The sequence below is a fragment of the Argopecten irradians genome, chromosome 13, assembly GCF_041381155.1.
Source record: "Argopecten irradians isolate NY chromosome 13, Ai_NY, whole genome shotgun sequence".
Lineage (NCBI taxonomy): Eukaryota > Metazoa > Mollusca > Bivalvia > Pectinida > Pectinidae > Argopecten > Argopecten irradians.
The window spans coordinates 17,758,776-17,780,830 of NC_091146.1; the positions used below are offsets into that span (position 1 = coordinate 17,758,776).

The following is a 22,055-nucleotide window of genomic DNA, read 5'->3' on the forward strand; positions in this document are numbered from 1 at the left end:
TTTCATCGTGTGTGTATACATACGTTTTATTAACATTTCTATCTTGAAGTAGGGCCACGGTGGCCGAGTGGTTAAGATGTACCGACATATTACCACATGCCCTCCACCTCTGGGTCGCGAGTTCGATCCCGTGTGGGGCAGTTGCCTGGTACAGGACGCTGGTCGGTGTTTTTTTCTCCGGGTACTCCGGCTTTCCTCCACCAACAAACCACGTCCTTAAATGACCCTGGCTGTTAATAGGACGTTAAACTAATCAAACCAAAATCTTGAAGTAAAGTCAGAAGCTAGTATTTTCCAATGGTGGTATTGGTGTAAAGTAAGTAACTTTTGTAAGTGAAGAAAGGTACTTAGTCGTCTGCTACTGTTTATGATAAGGAAAAATACCATTTGTCAGCGGTGGATCTTTAATCATTGCGGTATTATATGAAAGGCGTGGTCCTTCAGGGAAACAGGTTAATAATTCCAAGGCTAACATTACTTTATATAATACTAAACTGGGAGGAAAGCATTTTTTATTATTTCTTTAACCTAAAGATTATTAGACATCAGTTGAATACCAAGCTCATTCGCATATTGCAATATATAACGTACTTACTACTAATTGGGAAGAAATTTTTTTTTATTATCATAGTTTGAATATACCAGGTATTAGATATCAATGAAAACGTACTTACCAATTGGGAGGAAAACATTTTATGATAATTATTTTAACATCCCGGGTATTTTGCATCATGTAAATATCAAGTTAACTTGATTATTCAAACCAGGCCCGGATTTCTCGAAACAAAAGTGCAGACTTAAGTCAAAACTTAAGTTTTTCTCCTTATGTAACTTATATGAAAATTAATGACTTAAGTCAGTTTTTGACTTAAGTTTGTTTCGAGAAATAATGGCCTGGGCTTATATATATGGTTTCATGGCTCCTTACTGTACGAATAAGAAAAAACAATCAGATATTAGCCTATAGATATCCGTGACCTCTATTGATGAAAATTTGTCCTTAATTTGAACATAACAATAAGCCCATTAGCACAGTACGTTACAGGCCAAATATGTGGTAGCATGTCTCCTGTGACCTTGAATAAAGAGCAAGAATTTCTGCGTATTCGGAAATCCCTATTTGGACATTGCGAAGTAGATTTTTGGAGTGTCTAATTAAGTTGGCCCTGCTCCCTCCCGCAAGAGTGTCAGACATGGCCGATTCACGTATGTACAACCCCTAAAGCCATTGAACAGTTTATTAGTTCAATGTCAGGTATTAACAGATAGGTTCATTTTAGGAGTAAATTAAAAGCTTTAAACCATTAATATAAATACACAAAAACATTTTATTTTATACAGTATTCATCGCCTTGTGTGAGACGAATATATGCTAAATCTGAAATTCAATATCATTTGATAAAACATATATCTAATACATTAATTGCTACATGAAAATGTGATCAGGGACAAGAAATCTTTAAAAAGTTGTCTTTTCGGTTTTAGCAACATTCTGGTCTAATTGATTATCTGTCATTTGTTATAATCCCATGTAGAATTAAAATTGCAGATTTAGATTTAATTTTTGTTCTTATATTTTTTTCTTCTTTCATGTGTAGCATTTTGTTCTGTTGTGAATTATATAATTTGTCATTTATATTCATACTTGCGTTGGAGCGCGTTATCAAATTTATTTGACACCAATATGTTATAGTTCAATGGAATTTACAATTTAGAGTTTGGTTTATCTTTAAGTTTGAGTTTAAATGCCTCGACCGGAAGTTCAGAATCCCATTTCCCGTATAGCACTAACATGGCCGCTATACGTCCGATCTCGTCGCTGGACTTGGCGGCGTAACCATTCCCTCCGATAGCCACTCCGAGACTGGGGTGAACGAGGTCAATATACGGACGATTTGTGGGAGTTTTCGTGATTACACAATGATCTCCATGGTAAGATAGCGGCTTTATACCTGTGTCAATAAAATCATTATATCAACATTGATATCATAATGGTTAAGTGTAAGGTGTTAATCTCTCCCAGGGTGCATTGCTGTCCCCACAACATCACCTCTGTAAACGGCCCAGCGAAAATTCTAGATTCTTGAAAAACGTATTTCGGACACATACTAAATTCTCAAAAACATATTGTAAGGTGCCATATGTATCATTTTCCTGTAAACGACTGTCAGTTCTGACATTATATAATTTGATCATTCAATATCAAACCAAACAATAATGGATTCTTTTGCGGATACACTAGATTTACTTGTAGGTAAATAGTCATGATTTGCATACGACGTCCGCCGTTTCTAAAACAATCACTGTGACGTCATGTGTAAAGGAGGCGCCATGTATTAAACAATCGTTATGACGTAATATTCTGTGACCCGAGGTCAACAGGCGGCCAGTCCATGAGACGTTGACAGAGGTGAATGTGGGGACCGCAATGAACCCTGGGAGAGATTGGTTAGGTGTCATTTAATCCCACATAGACTCCACTTTGACTTGATTATTTTTCATCCCGACCATGCATATTTGAATTATTTCTTTTGTGGGAAAGTATCCATTGTGACGTCATTATTTTGTTAACCACATTCACGTCATTTTCCCTGAAAAGAATGACAGCAGGTTCGTAAACACATGACGTCACAATCAATGTCTTCACAAGGGCAGATCACAAGGGCAGATCAATCTGTAACGTACAAATGCAGAATAGCAGAAAAGACTAGTGAATGCAAATACATGTTCTTAAACATAGCTGTAACGGCATCCACTGTGATTTTCAATAGTACAATATCCAGAAATCACAGACCTCACCTGTCGCTGTCCATTATATTACCTTTGGAAATCAAATATTTACCTGTAGCTGTCCAATAAGTTCGAACTTTTATATATATATACATGTTCATATATTTTAGTAAGTAATTCTATTTACCTTTTGTCAAGGCGGTAATTAGACGGGCTGATTTCGTCACTAACGGCGTCACGCCATCTGTACAGTACCAAGCCTTCACTTCCTCCAAGGACGATAACCGCTGGGGCACAGAATCATGGAAATCACCTAACTTGATGTAGTATTTACCTGGAGCATATAAATAAACTTAAGGTTTATATCATACCATATCATATCATTTACCTGTACAGATTACAAAATACATCTCCTCTCTCAATACAATGTTACTCGGAAATCTATGTCGATAACAGGTACTAACGTAATTAGCTGTTAGGACTATGATCAATCAACCAGTTTATTGAAGTTATATGTAGATATTACGATACAAATCAAAATATATTTACATCGAGCTTTTAATTACGTTTGTGTACTAATTTCTACAAGATTGAAACAGAAACATGAACATGACTCACTAGTAGTAATTTTGGCGTTTTAATTACGAACACAGGGTTAGCTATGGCGGAAGCTACCAGTGTCCAAGAACATATTAAAAACAAAAGTCACTTCATGGATACTATCATCAAGAACACGCTCTACTCAAACTCTCTGACATAATGTTTTCTAACTCTTCGGCAAATTCTGGCAAAACGAAACTACAAATAATATCGTTATAATCACAGAGTATACCTGTACATGTACCTGTCATTGTGAATTATGTCAAAAAAGACGTGGACATTAACGGACACCATGATGTTAATCTTTTAACGTTGATTTCGCTATAATTGTTCATGGAAAGTTCACATTTATAGTAATGCGACTCTCGACAGTGTATTTACCCATGGCAAGTCTACTTAACCATATACCGTATATAGCCGGTTATTTTCACAGATCAAAATTTTCGAGTGTTGATCAAAAAGCAAGAAAATCATATGTTAGCGATTTTAAATTTTCGCGATATGGATTTAATGGTAGACATCATTCAACAATTTTTTCAATATTTCGCGGATCAAATTTTCGCGATCCTACCAAAAATATCATCTCCGCCAAAAAAAACCGAGTTATACGGTAGCTTTAACAATAACAGTTTAGTATATTCCGAAACAGTTATTAGATTATGGCAAATATTAGCAAAATTATTGATGGCTCGCGAAAAAAGCGAATGATAACAACAAACTACTCACCATCTGGGTACTTGATAGGCGGAAGCACATATATACCAATGACCCTGTTAGGAGAGCGAGGATAGTCTTCAGGCCAGTCTGGTGCTCCGTCTCCATAATACAGTATGGACGGCATATTTCTACGGGTAGAAAGATAGTATAGAAACATCAGGTGATCTACTGACATTCTCGCCATTGTATGAACATTTGTATGGTTACACGCGAATTTTCGTAAATAAAATCTTCTTGTGATAGAAGACGCTACCATACAGGTTTCCACAAAGTATTGCTTGAATGCGTTGAACAGTTATAAGCTGTACTGTCTAATTATTGTGATTATCTCCAATAGGAATATTACCCATCTTATAGGACCTAGAACTGTCATGATTTTTACATTAATATATGCAATTAACTTGTTATTTGCAGATTTTACAACAATATTTTAGAACTGTATAGGACATAAAATGGACGTAGAAAAAGTGGGCTTTAATGAATCGTTTCGTAGCAAGAAGACTAACCCTAAACGTTTGACGTCCTCTGAGCTAACTTCCACCTTTGCAACAGCAAGAGGACAAAACGTCACATCCGGTTCCCGTCCCGGAGGCAGCAGTTTTCTGAACGTTGTGAAGGAGCCTGTTGCTATGAGAACTCGACGTGCCTCAACCTTCTGCCCACTCTCTGTTAACACTGACATCAAGCGAACACCACTATCGTGGTTTCGTGATATTTCACACACAACGTCATTGATGACGTCACACCCGTTGTCCCTAGCGACCCGTTTCTGAGCATCAATCATACCTCTTGGACTTATATATCCTGCATTTTTTGTTTCAAATATGGCTTCGTCCGTGTCTCTTAGATTCAGGTACGGGAAACGCTTCCTGAGCAGTTCTGGAGTAAGATAGTCGTGTTGGATGTTCTGTGAGGTTACTGTCTCCTGGGTGTTAGTCATAAACTGTCCCCCGGGTGGGCCGGACATCAGACATCCCGTCTCTGAGTAGAAAGTAACGCCTTGGTGGTAACAAATATGAAACAGAAGAATATCGAAATCATAACAAACTCATATTGCAACTATTATTCTGCTCTGTTATTAGCTTTAAACAAAACCACGTTTATGCAAAACGACATCTATATCATGTTTAAATAGTTTTTGTTACAATTCATAAACAAAGCTAACGAGAATTCGTGTTACAACGAATGTCATTTAATCATAAAATGACTGATCCCATAATGTATAGCCATGGATAAACATATGAACTCGAGTAATTTCAGTGGTGCTATTCACATACTTCACATTTGTTTTCTGATAGAAAATGATGTCGTAATACTTATACATACAGGTTTCAGTCCGGTTGAAGTCTCGTTCCGACATAAATCAAAAAAGTTTTTTAACTTTTCTTATATTTTTCTAATAAAATCTATTAATATCTGTAACAAGTTGCTAGTTGCAAATTTTGTCAAAAGTTACATTTTCATTCTTAATAGATTTTTTTGTAAGTGAATATTAACAAATCACCCATTTGGACCCTATTTTGAAAACGTGCCTTATTTCGCTTTGAGTAGGGCCAAAGTTTTACCATTTGTTGCTTAAATTTCTTTTTCATAAATCATCACTGCGCTAGTATTTTAGCTGTATCTAGCTCATTTTTGCTGTAATTCTTAACTAGTTGCGTGGTAATTAAAATGTTAAACATTAATGATGATAAGTTTTTTTGATTTGACGTGTTTTGTGACACAAGTAATAAAATCAGTCTACGACAATCATATGTACAATGTAGCTGTTTGTAACATACCACTGTACCAAAACGCTCATTGTGCTAGCTTCTCGCTTAATGTGACCGATTTTGTAATATACATTATAAAAGGACATCTGTTATGTATCATTTCCTTTAGACACATTCCGAAAGGTATGCATATGTTCACTAATTTTATCAATATCAATTACATATATATCAAAATGATAATGTTCTGATAATTTAAGCTACGTCTTTTTAAAGTCGAAAATTTCACCCAAATTCGCTTTATAATTAAACTAAAAATTTTGGTAAAACAAAATTCATTGCTAATTATAAACTTTACTATCAACAAATGCGCCACAACATCACATAACACATATTTGGTATATTTTATAATCATTGTGTTTATTTTGTACTTTGAATTATGTTTACTCGTTACCTGCCTTCGTTCATGATTTTTTCCACGCTTTATGCCCGACTCCTCCTAACATATCAACTATTAACTTTCAGTCTTTAATGATGGCTACGGAAACATTGATTCCTAGACGCCTCGAACATAACTAGGGACATAGCATTGTTAATGTGATGAGTTGGGATGTGACATTTATCAAATTAGTGCTAAATGTCAACTAAATTTAACTGTCAAAACAGATTTAACCCCAAAGAAACCTACAGAAACCCCATTATCGTTGTCGCCATCGTTGTCGCCAGATTTGTACTACAATCCCCGGCTTTTCAAGAGCAGAACGTAGCTGACCATAACCAGACGATCAGTCAAACTATTGAGCCTTCCATTATTGTCAGTTTTAACGGACTAGCTATATAACCGTATATCCTATCTCGGGTACATGCATCAGCTCTACAGCTTACATACTACGTGATACAGAGCTAGTCTATCCTACTACTGACAATTACAGGTCCCTACTTCATCCCTGACTGCTTTGATAAACTGCAAGTTAGGTGCACCTCTATCTTATCTCGGGTATCTCTCAAGTTGACAGACTACTGTATATAACTACGTAATCATATGTACTTTACTTGGTCCATTCTAATCACCGACCTATTTTGTTACACAAATCTCAAAATGTATGGTTACAAAGTACAAAAACTTAACACGTTAGTAAAAGTTTATGTAAGTCCAACTAGATTTAAGGAGCATCATTTTTAGTTCTAAACGCACATTTTTTTTAAGTTATCCGAAAATGTCACTATACAGGTAAACGATACGTTATAAATGGACGTGATCCACAACCGAACCAAAATAACTACTGGTATCTGACCACAATTACTTTCACTAAAATTTATACCAAAAAAAATCAAAATTATATATTTGTAGAATTTAAAAAAAAAAAATGATTGAATCAAAATTTATTTAGTTAGTTATGCTGAAGAGTCAATCGAGTTTGAAAGTGTTCCGAAATCTACTCGTTTTCGGGATATTTTCACATACACCTCACAAACCTACAATGTTATGAAAATGGCAAAAAAAATCACTAGTCGAGGCTTATAAGACAATGCATCCTACAGCACAATAAACCTCCAAAAGTTGGGTAATACAATAATTCTCCTGGTAGTACAGATATTATATTAAAATTATATGCAAAAATTATACACATTGCTGCAAAAGCCAGAAAAAAACATTTTGTATCATCAAATATTCAAAATTCACAAAATTCGTCTACAATGGTCCGGAAGTATTATTGTGGTCTAAGGCCACGTATGGAATCATTTAGGTTACCGGAAGTTGCCTCCAATTCTCTGTATCTATTTATAGAATTCTGCGCCAATGTAGCCCAAACAGGATCGGGATCCGAACATCGTGTGACTCTGCCTTCATCGTAATGCGCACCGAATATCTCCCTAGGGGATTCCAGTCTCCTCTCCTGGATGAACAATCAACCAGTCAACCAGTTATGTATGCAGATCAGTTACATGATATAACAATAGTCACAATACGTTACATTAAAGGCTAGAAGGATGGATACATGTACATGTATATTCTACCCGAGAGTTACATTAAAGGCTAGGGGGATGGATACATGTACATGTATATTCTACCCGAGAGTTACATTAAAGGCTAGAGGGATGGATACATGTACATGTATATTCTACCCGAGAGTTACATTAAAGGCTAGAGGGATGGATACATGTACATGTATATTCTACCGAGAGTTACATTAAAGGCTAGAGGATGGGCATGACCACGGAGATGTACATGTATATTCTACCCGAGAGTTACATTAAAGGCTAGAGGGATGGATACATGTACATGTATATTCTACCGAGATTACATTAAAGGCTAGGGGATACATGTAAGTATATTCTACCGAGAGTACATAAAGGCTAGGATACATGTACATGTATATTCTACCCGAGAGTTACATTAAAGGCTAGAGGGATGGATACATGTACATGTATATTCTACCCGAGAGTTACATTAAAGGCTAGAGGGATGGATACATTACATGTATATTCTGAGTTACATTAAGGCTATGAACATTACATGTATATTCCCGAGAGTCACATTAAAGGCTAGAGGGATGGATACATGTACATGTATATTCTACCCGAGAGTTACATTAAAGGCTAGAGGGATGGATACATGTACATGTATATTCTACCCGAGAGTTACATTAAAGGCTAGAGGGATGGATACATGTACATGTATATTCTACCCGAGAGTTACATTAAAGGCTAGAGGGATGGATACATGTACATGTATATTCTACCCGAGAGTTACATTAAAGGCTAGGGGGATGGATACATGTACATGTATATTCTACCCGAGAGTTACATTAAAGGCTAGAGGGATGGATACATGTACATGTATATTCTACCCGAGAGTTACATTAAAGGCTAGAGGGATGGATACATGTACATGTATATTCTACCCGAGAGTTACATTAAAGGCTAGAGGGATGGATACATGTACATGTATATTCTACCCGAGAGTTACATTAAAGGCTAGAGGGATGGATACATGTACATGTATATTCTACCCGAGAGTTACATTAAAGGCTAGAGGGATGGATACATGTACATGTATATTCTACCCGAGAGTGGATGGATACATGTACAATTCACCGAGAGTTACATTAAAGGCTAGAGGGATGGATACATGTACATGTATATTCTACCCGAGAGTTACATTAAAGGCTAGAGGGATGGATACATGTACATGTATATTCTACCCGAGAGTTACATTAAAGGCTAGAGGGATGGATACATGTACATGTATATTCTACCCGAGAGTTACATTAAAGGCTAGAGGGATGGATACATGTACATGTATATTCTACCCGAGAGTTACATTAAAGGCTAGAGGGATGGATACATGTACATGTATATTCTACCCGAGAGTTACATTAAAGGCTAGAGGGATGGATACATGTACATGTATATTCTACCCGAGAGTTACATTAAAGGCTGAGGGGATCTGTACTGATGGATACTAATGTATTCTACCGAGAGTTACATTAAAGGCTAGAGGGATGGATACATGTACATGTATATTCTACCCGAGAGTACATTAAAGGCAGGGATGGATGATACATGTACATGTATATTCTACCCGAGAGTACATTAAAGGCTAGGGGATGGATACATGTACATGTTATATGTATTACCGAGAGTTACATTAAAGGCTAGGGGATGGATACATGTACATGTATATTCTACCCGAGAGTTACATTAAAGGCTAGAGGGATGGATACATGTACATGTATATTCTACCCGAGAGTTACATTAAAGGCTAGAGGGATGGATACATGTACATGTATATTCTACCCGAGAGTTACATTAAAGGCTTAAAGGCTAGGGGGATTACATTAAAGGCCAGAGGGATGGATACATGTACATGTATATTCTACCCGAGAGTTACATATGTATTTATAATAAAACCAGACCTAGGCTTGCCGAAGGTTTTAAAACAACTTAACTTCACATCTACATAAGAAATAGTATTTTCCTCCCATACCTTGACGTGAAACAGCATTTTTCTCTCATATCTCGACGTTTTGTTGTAAACTTGCAGTAAAACGTCGAGATATATATTAAAATTACTTCCTCATATGTAGACATGAAAGATATTGATAGTCTACCATCGGAATCACAGAATGCTGTAAAGTCCCTGCCTTGTCGAGGATAGGAATACTATAACCAAGGGTTTTATATTCCTAGTTTCGGGTTTTACAACATTTTATAACCCTCGTGTAGAATATCCCAATCCTTCATATGATGATATTAGATATATGATCTAATTTTCTACTATTCTTGTTGGCTAATACATGGTCACTTGTTATTCAATATATAGCATATTACCTCCTTGTTCACAAATTTAGAACGCCGAGTCAATATACCTTTTGTTACATCATAACCGAGCCGATATTTTACTTGTGGATTTCGAATGCATGGCCCAAACGCTACGTTCTTCAGAAGGCGTCCTATGACGATCGTTTTATTTTAATCAGCATGCAAATCAGATAACCAGTTTGATATTTGTCAATGATACTACATATTTAATGTAAAAAAAAGGTAAAAAATAAGGACCCTTGATTCGGTTTATATGGTGTTATGTCGCCTTGGCAGTGTATAAAATAAGGAACTATCCCAGATCTACCAAGGTGGTACCCGTATAACACCATATGGACATCAACAGATTCAGAAGTGTAAAAACATATGCACTAAAGGCATATGCTTCAATCCCGAGGGTCACATTTGATTTAGTGGATGTCATGAAAACTATATAAAGAAGCAGATATCGAGGTAATGACAAAATATTAGCTCTATATAGCGATCTATCCCAGGGTCCATTTCGATTTCAACGGACTCTGGAAGAGATACACTATTCGCAATAGCGTTAGACCACAAATATGATAATACAATAAAAGGAGGTTTACGTTTTTGCTTATTTAACGAGTTAATAACTTAGAGAGGATGGAACTCGAAAGTTATAGATATAGACCGGATGTATATATACCTTTGGCTCCTCTGGTCCAATGAGACAGACCCGGATGTTGGGTTGTAGTGAGGCATGCCTGGCCGCGGCTGATCCAATCAACCCTGCGCCTACCACACATAGATCATACATGGTGTTGTTGGTGTTGAGCTTAAAGGTGTAATCCCTGTAAATATTATCAGGTTGTTTTTTAACCCTGTATACCAAGAGTAATCTGCAAGTATCACTGAAGGTCAGTAGGTCATCAGTGAAAGGATGACAAGTCAAATACTGTCGACGTATTGCACGTCAATAACATTGTTTACATTCCGTTATCAACAGTAATATATATAGGCCAGATTATTATTGCAGTAGTAAATTACCTTAGTAATACTGATAAATAGATGCAGAGACATGAACGTTAGATAACATGTACGAGTACATTGACGAGTGTATAGTATCAAGTCACGTACGTATGGATATAACAGGTATTTTCTCTGTGGAAGCCAAAATATGACAATTACCTGATAGTTAGCTGTACTTACGTGTCTGGATCGTTTGGCATTCAAATATGATGACACGTGTCGGACGAAGAGTCAAGTAACGCATGTTTTGGACGTGTTCTCTTCCTCTTCCTGTCACAAACGTAGACGCAGTGTTCAATCTATAGGTTCCTTTTCGTTACTACAAACTGTGCTTGTTCAACAAATATGTCTAAAACATGAAATCAAGGAAGAAAAAGACTTCCTTCCTTTCTTTCGATCCCTATACCACAAGTGTTTGTCTCTCTCTATAAATTTCTGTATACTGTAAAATTGAAGGGTTCGGTTTAATTATGAACATTGAAACTTTACTGATGGTAACTATTTCAACATTAAAGTAATATGAACTGTATACTCACAATTCAAGATGAGCTTTAAATTAATGTCGTTAAAGTTACCAACATTCTGAGAATTACAGTATATTCAATGCATTGGTTTTGATTTAACAAGTACAACGAAGAGCTCAAACTGATTTTCAGTTCTACCATTAAATCTTAATAATTACATCTATGATCACGGTCGCACCATGAGAAATGAGTACACATGGTCAGACAATCAGACCAAATTGTGGTCTAAAAGGTCCACAAATTTCTTTAATATTTTACAGTATCAAAAATTTGAAATTTAAAAGTGATTTCCGCTGGTATGTTTAAATTAAAAGGTACATAAGGCATAGAACACCAGTTACTAAAAGGCATCTGAAGGCATATGAATGATATTCACAGCTTGATTCATCAAACATTATGGTATCAATAGATTAATGAAGAGAAATTGACTTGTCAAATTATCGCCCAGTTACGGCACATTAACGTTAATATCAGCCGCGGATATACCTTCTGAATAGATGTCATGTACACAAGCAGTCCAAAGAATCAACGGTTAATCTTCGGGTTATCTCAGTCGTGTCTCTCCACCTCGGGGTATTTCTGGCTTTGTCCCACACTCAAGCTAGGTAAAGATCCCTTTACTGCATACTTCCAACCTCTCACAAAGGAAAAGCGTGGCCTGTAAATATCTTTCCACAGTTGAGTACACACATATTCCCCTTTCATGGCCAGTCAGGATTAAAATGTGCAGTCGACCATTGAACGCTTATAGACCTGTTTTCATATAGTGTTAGTTGGTTCTTCTGTTAGTAGATATACAGTGTATCTTCTAAAATATCCGAAACGGTTAAAGTTATATGAATCATAACTGAGGGGAAAGAGTTTGATATCGTGTTTGTTCTAATATGTAAACTTTTAAAAACCATAAGTTTGATGAATATAAGACGTAAGAATCATTCAAATGGACAGGGAAACATGTCCACATACAATGTATAGGATGCCTTTTGACCTTACATAGGTTAGGTCAGGTATTTTCCACTGTAAAAAAAATGTTTGTTTATATGTTTAAATGTAATGCCAAAATTTATTTTGGGCTATTTGTCTAAGAATTGTACATTACTTTTGTGAACCGTAATTATCAAAATATTGGTAACTTTTGGTGATGGAAAACATCTTAAAAGTTTTTCTCCTGATTCGTCAGTATAAGAATTAAGGCACATGTTATACCGGTATCTGTGTAATTTTTGTTCGACAGCTTCATGTTTGTCGGATTCCTTCGTTTTGCCATTTCTCTTGATGACGATGTATTTTATTTCCTTCCTAATATCTCTGTTGTTGAATACCTATTGTTCGTGATCAACTCAACTGCATGGCTGTTTTTATATTTAATACACAATGCATACAAGTATAAAATATTCATAATATCAAGCAAAACACCCATTAGATCTATATGGAGGACTGGCAACCAGTAATCAGAGGCACAGTGATCTGATTATTGACTATTGTGAAGTACAGTCTGTATATTATTGTATTTGTTATATTGTATTTTACATTGCATGTTTAAAGTGGAATATCATTAAAACTTTTTTATGTGTTGTATCATATGCTCGGAAATCTATTTATGGCTCTTACAAACTCAATAGTACACTCAAATATATATATTCATTGGCCTGATCATCACATTTGCAACAATCTGATTGGATCCTATCTAGATTGTAGTGGTTGTGATTATATTCAATAAATTTATCGTTTAAAGTTCTGCGTGGATTATCTTGTTTCACAAAGTCAAGAAAATAATTGTGTACTGGTTCATGAGCATTACCACAAATACAAGTTGGTGGTGATTCAGCAAGATGGCCCCTATAAAGATCAAACTTTAGATTACTTGAAGAATTTCTATGTTCACATAATAGAGTATTATATTTCCTATCACCTGTATTTTAAAATGTAGTGTTTCTAGTTGTGTTTGTGGTAATGTCACTCACAGATCTTTTGAGGAGTTGCTTAAATTGCTATAATGATGTGATATTAGTTAAGTCAAATCTTGCTGCAAGTTCATTATAATCTCTAATTGTATATGGTAAAATAAAACGCATATGTAGTTTTCCGGCATACAGGTATTGTAAAGATTCGTCCATTTCTTAATAAATGTGGATTGACATTATTTAAAAAGTGTTCAATCAATTCTGTAAAGTAAGTGGGAGCAGTTCCTATAATAATTTTGTACAAGAAAATTAGTCTGTGTTTTTTCCGTCTTGCAGCAAGGGTATCCCAACCGATTTTAGAATAAAGTTTATAGTGCGAGGTTCTCTTGCGCAGTCCTGTAATAACTCTATCTGGCTTTGATTGAATTGATTCAATTGATGCTTCCTCATGTTGATTACAATTATCAAAAATGATGTCACCATATATTCAAGTATATGTATGGGTCTTCTATAAGCATTGTATATTGTGATGAGTCTTTTTTTTGCCACTCATTTAATATGTAACAGACTTAAAGCTGACAATCCAAGTTAGAATTATTAAAATGATTTTTTTTTAAAATAAGTATACTCGTTTTTCAAGAATCGTTTATGAGACATTCCCCGGTTGAGGACAGCCATTTTTGTTTTACATTCCGACGACTCACTGACCCCTATATAAAGCGCGTGACTAGACACACGTGCGCTCATTCATGTACCTATACACCTATAGCTAGCAGTTCACAGGTTATATCACCAACAAAACATGTCAACTCCTCTAAGTTGTCATTTAGATGTTTCTCAAAATAAAATTCCAACGCAAGTGAATAGAAATCCAAACAATAATCAGTCCACATATCTCCACGTATATCATCGTACTCGATGCACTCAACTGACCACATACACGTGACTACGTACCTGACCCGAACGAGCGACAACTATCAAGGACACACACGTGTCGTTGTACATGTACGTGTAAAACTTAGTGTATATTGAAGTGTTTTATTAGTTCGTATTGGACATATGTTGGGATATAGCTGACAACACATTCATCTATTACTTCAATGAAATATTGTCAGGTGAGTGCAGTGTTTATTTTCAATTTGACATTGTTATTTGCAATATCGGGGCATGCGTACATCAGACAAGACATGTTTAGAATGATACACGTGTGTCAAATCCCGTGCTTTATATGGGGGGGGGGCAGTGAAGGTTACTAAGCAGAGCAAAAGAAAAATGGCTGCCACTTCATTAGATATCACACTGTCATAACTAGGGGATGTCTCAGACACAATTTTTGAAAAAAAATATTTCGTTAATATATTTTTTTTTAATTTCAAATGCATGTTTTTAACTTGCATTGTCAGCTTTAAGTAAGTTAATGCGTTTACTTGCTATATTATAGATAAAATTTATATGATGAAGCCACTTACCATCTTCAGAGGAGAAAATACCAAGATGTTTTGATTAGATACATTTTCCACAGTTATCAGTTTGAAACACAATATCAAAAAACTAAAATTGTAGCGTTTTCTCCAAAATACGATAGCACTTAGCTATGACGATGCAGACGCTAATTGTATATCACGTGCAACGCCCCTTTATATACCACGTAATGTAGTTACAATAAATTCAATAGGTAACACACAGCATGGCACACTGATTACACTAAGTTCACTGCTAGTGAGATCCATAATTGCTAAAAAAACATCAATCACAAACCCGATTATATAATCCCATCCTTCATGTAGGAAATATCCGTTACACCCCAATATAATCCCATTCATTCCGAATTGAAATAACTGAAATCTGAATCTTAATAACTCTCTCTTTTCGTTCACTGCCCCCCTTTTATACCACATTCATACTATCAACTAATTGGCTAAAACCTACGTTCCATCTTCATACTACTTTCATTCTACCTACTTTCCATCCCGTCCTCCCAACCTAGCTCTTCTAAATTGGCTTGCTGGAGTGACCACTAACTAAATTTATAGCTCTCAGTTACTATTAATAAACGAACACCTTAACTCAACTTTTCCATCAAACTAGGACCCTATACACAGCCCCTAGTCTGTAAACATCTCCTTAAAATTGGAAAAACGAAAATGCGGTTGCCCTAGTCTGCCTATATACGTAACGAACCCCCGATGGGCACGTGCGCGGTAGGCACACTGGCCCCTAATTGTCCTATGTATGTATATATACACTGTACAGACTGCATATATATAAACTAAAACTATGAACTAAATAGTATAAAACTGACTAATAAAAACTAAGTAATATTTTATTTCCGACTAAAAATTATAGATTATCTTTTTGAAGGATTAAACTTTATACCCTATTTCCTGGACCATGTATTTACATTTTGTTAGTCATTAGATAGACTAGTAGCTGCTTCTAGCGGAATAATATATATTACTTTAGAAAGAGATGTATCATCAGCAAAAAGTCGTTTTTCATTTGTTAAGCAATCAGTTATATCATTTTTATTTACCAGAAATAGAAAAGGACTGAAGACTGATCCCTAAGGTACACCAGCACTTACCTGTCTGTATGACGAGTTTACGATTATTTAAGTTGTTTCTAACCAGTTAAGGAGGCTTCCCTTAATACCATATTTTTCAAGTTTAAATAATTAGCCAGGATGCCATACGCGATCAAATGCCTTGCTTACATCACAAAATACTGATCTAATTTCAAGACATTCATCAAGTTTTTGGATAACAGTATTACACATGGATAATAGTTGATAAACAGTATCGTCATCAGGAATGAATCCAGATTGGTATTTTGATAATAATTCAAATTCCAGAAGGTTATATAAATGTTTGAATATATTTTTTTCTAAAATCTTATTAAAACAAGAAGTAATTTATATTTGACGGTACTAAGAAACATCATTTACATCACCTTTACCTTTGTAAATACCATTTATATTAGCTATTTTTCAAGACAGAGGAATAGAGCCAGATGTCATGGTTTTATTAATAACAGAGCCAAGGGAGTTATCAGTGAAGGGGAAAGATGTTTTATAATTTTTGGAATAATGCATATGTACCATCTAGGTATGCAGGTTTCTTCTCATTATGTATGTTGAGTTGATCCCTCACATCCTGTTAATGAAATAAAATGTTACTTAGTTTACTGGGGGATCAATATTATCTGAGGATGTTGATATAACAGTGAAATAGTCAACAAGAGATTCTGTTTTATCAAGATGATGGAACAAAACAGTATTGTTATGACGTAATGGTGGAATAACGGGTAATTTGTTATTAATTTTCAGAAAAGTGTTTGCTGTTTTCCTCCATTTAGATGTTGAGCCATGTGGATCATTTAAGGAGTTTTTTTTAAAAGTTCTTTAGTGTTACGTACACTATGTATGAGTTGGATAATTTCATTTATGGTATTTCTAAAATTTGCCGAGTGCTCTGGATTGGTGGTCTGTATTACATTTTTATGAATTCTATTCCTCTGTCTTAGTTTTAACCTTATCTCGTTTGACATCCATGGCTTAACATTTGGCCGAACTGTGACTTTCTTATTCGGTATGCAATCATTTAGAGCTTTATTTATGTTTTTAACAAGAATAGCATTAAAATAATTTACATCCTGTTCTGCATTGATACTTACCCAGTCTATGCTGTCTACCATGCGTTTCATTTTAACAATATCATTATTATTATAAATATAAACATTTTTGCATATGTATGATTTCTATATGTAAGGCATGAAACATTGAAATTGAGATAGGAGAAGACACCAAAACATATTTTTACAATCCTATTATTATTAGAAAGGACAATATCAATAGAGTTAGAAGATTCCTGAGTTATTCTTGTATAGGATTTTTTTTATATAATTGTACATATTATATTTATTAAAAAGTATTTTTGATGTGAATTTGTTTGAATGTTAGTCATATTGACATTGATATCTCCAGTGATAATGATGTCTGAATTTATTTGTTTCGAATCATTAATTACAGATTCATTAAATTATCAAGCTTTCCCCAATAGTTAACATTACTATAAGGGGGTCTATAAATACACCCAAAATAGTACTTTATAATTGTTGACTGTAGCTTCTGTCCATATTAACTCTAAATCGGGCGACTCAAGATCCAGCCTTCTTCTCATAATGATATTATTCTTATAATATATCATATCGCCACCCTTAGAGCTCAGACAACGCTCTTGTCTGAAAATTTGATAAGAAAATTACTCAAGTATTAGGTCATCATTGATATGGCTTTCAGTTAAACATTTAAATATAATTTCAACCGTTTGACTGGGGAATTAGGTTGAAATTGTTTTCTCCGTGATATGTTACGCCATTAGGTGGCGCCTATTTGCACGTGCAGGTTGTGCAAATACGGGAACGTACACGTGTCGGTATACCTGTGTTGGTCATTCAGGCGACTCAGGTAGCGGGATATACACGTGTTAATTGTTATTTGTGAGTTTTCAGTTTTGGGGTGAAATTCATTAAGAATAAAATTTTGTTGTGTCGAATGAGATTTTTCTAAATCGGGTCTATTTGGAGTAGTTAATTATCTACTTTACATGCATGTGTAAGTAAACATTTGCACTAATTATAGATAAATATATATAAATGGTGGTTTTGTAATAAAGCCAGTGCCTCTGTCGCCGTGAAAATACATTTCATGTGTTTTGGTTGTTTATTCTATTAATAATAAATGGAGAATATCTTTATCACTAAATTCAGCTTCTAATATATCCAATTTGTTTCTTACTGACCGGATGTTTAAGCAAGCTATGTCAAGACTGCACAAGGGATCTGGATGTTTTTCAATATCCATTTACATTACAATGATATCAAAACACGTAGGAAGTGTTCATTTGAGTAATAATAAAACTTGTAACATATACGATTGTAATATGGGGATTTGATTCATGTGAGTTTGTCAGAGAATACATGTACATACAAATATAAGAACTGGCTGTTAGATACTACTTTAGGTGTATGGTACTATCCAGAGCTATGTTACCACCGACATGGACTCAATGTGACATTATCATACACATACTATGAACGGAAACAAATAGTATCCGTCATCGCGAGCACGATAATTCAAAACAAAATCCATAGTGTATCTAAGAGTGGCTATATTTCTCTTCATATACATGTGACATGGGTCATTAACATACAGACCAAGTGGATGACTGTAAACTGAAAAATAATCACTGTCAAAAAATAAATCAAACAAAACTATTTACATGTTAAACATAATTCGTATATCCATAGATGTTACCTTCATGTAACCGCCAGCACGATGCTTGCAATAGGAATTTTCCGGCCGGAAATGATCGACGTACTTGAAGCGCTTTACGTGCTGTAAAATACGACTAGATGCCAGATAAACAGCTTGGTATTAAAGGCTCATTGTCACATCTGTCGATAATCATATATCTATTTTGTCGCATCAATTTCATGGTTCATTGCACTCAGTCGTAGTCGTTTTTCGAAAAGTGCTTTGCTTTTCAACATACATGCTTAAAGGAGATCATTTCAATCGATATATCATGCCGAGATTATCTTACATTCAAAATTTCAGCAAAATGTATCGTTGGGTTTCCTTATTACTCAAATCGTGAAAATAACCAGGTTGATAGGTTTATTTAGCCGTGTTAACATTTCGTTCTAGAACGAAAACTCTGTTATAACAGAGTTGTCGCTCTTTCTCTTACATGTGATTTAATATTTGAGCTAATCATCGTATGGCTATCGATTATTACAGAGCGTTTTCCACTTTGGCATACTAAAATGAAGATATTTACTATACAAATTTATATTAATGTACTACAATGTACAATTTAACGTTATATAGTTCTCTTTACGCTACAGATCTGTACCTAAAAGCTAAATTTTATAGAATGCATTTGTCTTTATTTTTTAATTCTTCATGTTCATGGAAAGTGATATTTTTTCAATGTACTATATCACACTAGTCTAGTGAAAACCAATGCCAACTATGTATATACAGGTTCCGTAACATATGCGCAAAGTTCTATGTGCCGCAACTAGGCGAAAATTTTAATTTTTTTTCCAGTAAAATATTGAAATCATTAAGCCGTGATGAACTAAGCTGGGAAATCATACAAATGGACAGACAGTCAACCACGTTTGACGTCTTATTAACGTTGGTTACAACATAGGATTTATACACTGTTAAATTCTTATTTTGTATGTATTTAGATTATCACACATCTGCAGAAATCACTTTAAAATTACTAATAAAGATATATACATGTAATAACAATGTAAACCGTGAAATGAAATTGTAGATCACAACTTGGCTTCAAGGTATGACTGTATGTTTTCGATTCACTGCATTGTAGAGGTAATAATTAGGAATACTGCCAAAATCATGTTCAGCTCGTATTTGTATTGTACAATTAAAAACAATGCATTGTAAGTATTGTAATTCTTCAAATATTGGTTTTTGGTGGTGAATAGACTGGCCACCAGACCCTAAGTTGCTGATTAGACTTTCTCAGCAGAGTTCTTTACTAGATTATCTCGCCCTAGTTTAAAATCTAGAATCAGTCATGTAGTAGAGACAAAAATAATTAAGCCAAATTTTAATTATTCCTTTTAATATTCTAGAGACTGGTGGCCAATCTAGGTGATGAATAACATATCAAAAGCTCTTCTTGATTCGCGAGTATGAATATTACGGCACTTAAACCTGTCTTCCGATTTCTGATAGAGAATGAAACAGAACTGTATAGTCTCTTAACGTCAGACGGGCCTAATTATATAATGTGAGCATATATCTACTGGAAGTGCTAAAATTGGTAATTATGTGACAAAAGATCTAACAAGAGGCCATAGGCTTTAACAAGCATATCACAATTGGCACATAACAACACAGTCATAATATGCAGACCTTTTCAGTTGAAGATGTATGTTTTCGATAAACTTGATGATTTCGACCTTAAAATCAGTTCAAGGTAATTCATATCAACAAACTTTGTAGCCTTTCATCATAGTTTGGTTTATACAAAGCCATTCATTTAAACCAAATTGGTAACACCTCATCTCAGCATGCTATAGGCATGCTATCAGGTATCTAGGTATTCATATGAAACTGTTTTAAGATATTTGACTGCTTGACCTTGTGACCTTGCATGAAGGTCAATATTATTCATTTCAACAAATTTGGTAACTTTCACCTTACCATGCAGGCCCAATATTAGTTCTCCATGCATCTTAGTTATTGACAAGAAGTCGGTCTTAGATAATTGCCTATTTAACCTATGTAACTTTTGAAAAAGGTCAATGCCATTTATTTAAATAAAGCTGGTAGCCTCGCATCTAAACATGTTGAGTATTTTAGTAATATCAGGTATCTAAGCCTGGTAATTTGTTACAGGACTTTGGTTAAAGATTTTAGCCTTTTTGACCCTTGTGAACTTAAATGAAAGTCAAAGTCATTCACTTGAACAAACTACGTTTCATTTCATGCCAGCACACTGCAGACCTAACATGAGTACATGAGAATAAATCTTTGAGTGAAAAGTGTAATTTACAGACGGCAGATGGCGTTGAAGAAAACATGATGACTTTAGGTCGGATATCCTTAAAACCCTGTAGTCAGTGAAGAGTATTATCATTGATATATTAAAAACATCATTTTAGTAATAGAATCATAAAATAATATGTTCTCAGTGCGTTTTATAGCAAACATTGTAGTTTGTGTGTTAAAGATAAGGTAAACTTAATGATGCATATTTAATCATTGTATATTTTTGTTAATTTAACTATCCTTAGTATTAAAATGAATATTTTTTCATGTCATGCTACACATTAAATGGGAATCTTTTATGTTTCATATTTTTATATTTTGGCCTGATGTAGGTTTGAAAATCACAATAGTTCACTGTCATATTAGACAGATATGAATCAGCTGTAAAGATTTGATATGATTCAGATTTGTAAGTCATTGGATGTGGCTTCATATAACGACAACTTTGAACCAACGCAGGGATACAAAGTTACTTCAACAGAGTCGACAGAACGTGGTAACAAATACGTTAGAAAGAGTATTTGAAATATTTCAAGACATTTGATATTTCACTTAAAGAACTAAACTTGGGAGTATTTATGAATATGGAAAACGTCTCAGTTTTTTCTTCTTGTACGGAATAGAATCATGATAATCCAGGAAAGGCGAGTTTTGATTTCTACGTGAAGCTTATGACTGAGTTGGTGGTAATCTTTAAAGTTCGGTTATTCTGCACGATTTTCAAGCAACTCTGAAATGTTTATCCCAAGTCGTAGCATTCTGTGACAGAATAATACCAAATAGTGTAACGAATGACTATTTTGCTTGTGGAAAAGTACACGGGAGAACTTTCGGGTTATGCTTCGAGGTTTGTATATAAGGAAACCAGTTCTGATGATTTTCTGGACTGTTTTCAGATGAGTAAACACTTCGAGGCAGCAAACCTTGATACCAGGTTTACTAAATGGAGATTCAAGGAACTGTT

At 34.9% G+C, this 22,055-nt stretch overlaps 1 protein-coding gene across 1 annotated transcript; it reads right to left on the reverse strand.

Moving 5' to 3' along the window:
- Positions 1–1,308: 1,308 nt before the first annotated feature.
- On the reverse strand, positions 1,309–11,589 carry LOC138306159 (monomeric sarcosine oxidase-like). The gene is made up of 7 exons (XM_069246549.1): positions 11,253–11,589; positions 10,750–10,894; positions 7,510–7,654; positions 4,554–5,046; positions 4,057–4,175; positions 2,918–3,064; positions 1,309–1,952 (listed from the first exon to the last, which is right to left on the reverse strand). The coding sequence occupies exons 1-7, from the start codon at positions 11,270–11,272 to the stop codon at positions 1,705–1,707; spliced, it is 1,317 nt and encodes a 438-aa protein (XP_069102650.1). The 5' UTR covers positions 11,273–11,589; the 3' UTR covers positions 1,309–1,704.
- Positions 11,590–22,055: the final 10,466 nt, after the last annotated feature.

Coding starts and splice junctions, on each gene's coding strand:
- LOC138306159 (XM_069246549.1), bottom strand. CDS start 11,272: ATGCCAAACGATCCAGACAC. Junction 7,655..10,749: donor TTGGACCAGAGGAGCCAAAG/GTATATATACAT, acceptor TTGTTCATCCAG/GAGAGGAGACTGGAATCCCC. Junction 3,065..4,056: donor GCCTATCAAGTACCCAGATG/GTGAGTAGTTTG, acceptor TATATGCTCCAG/GTAAATACTACATCAAGTTA.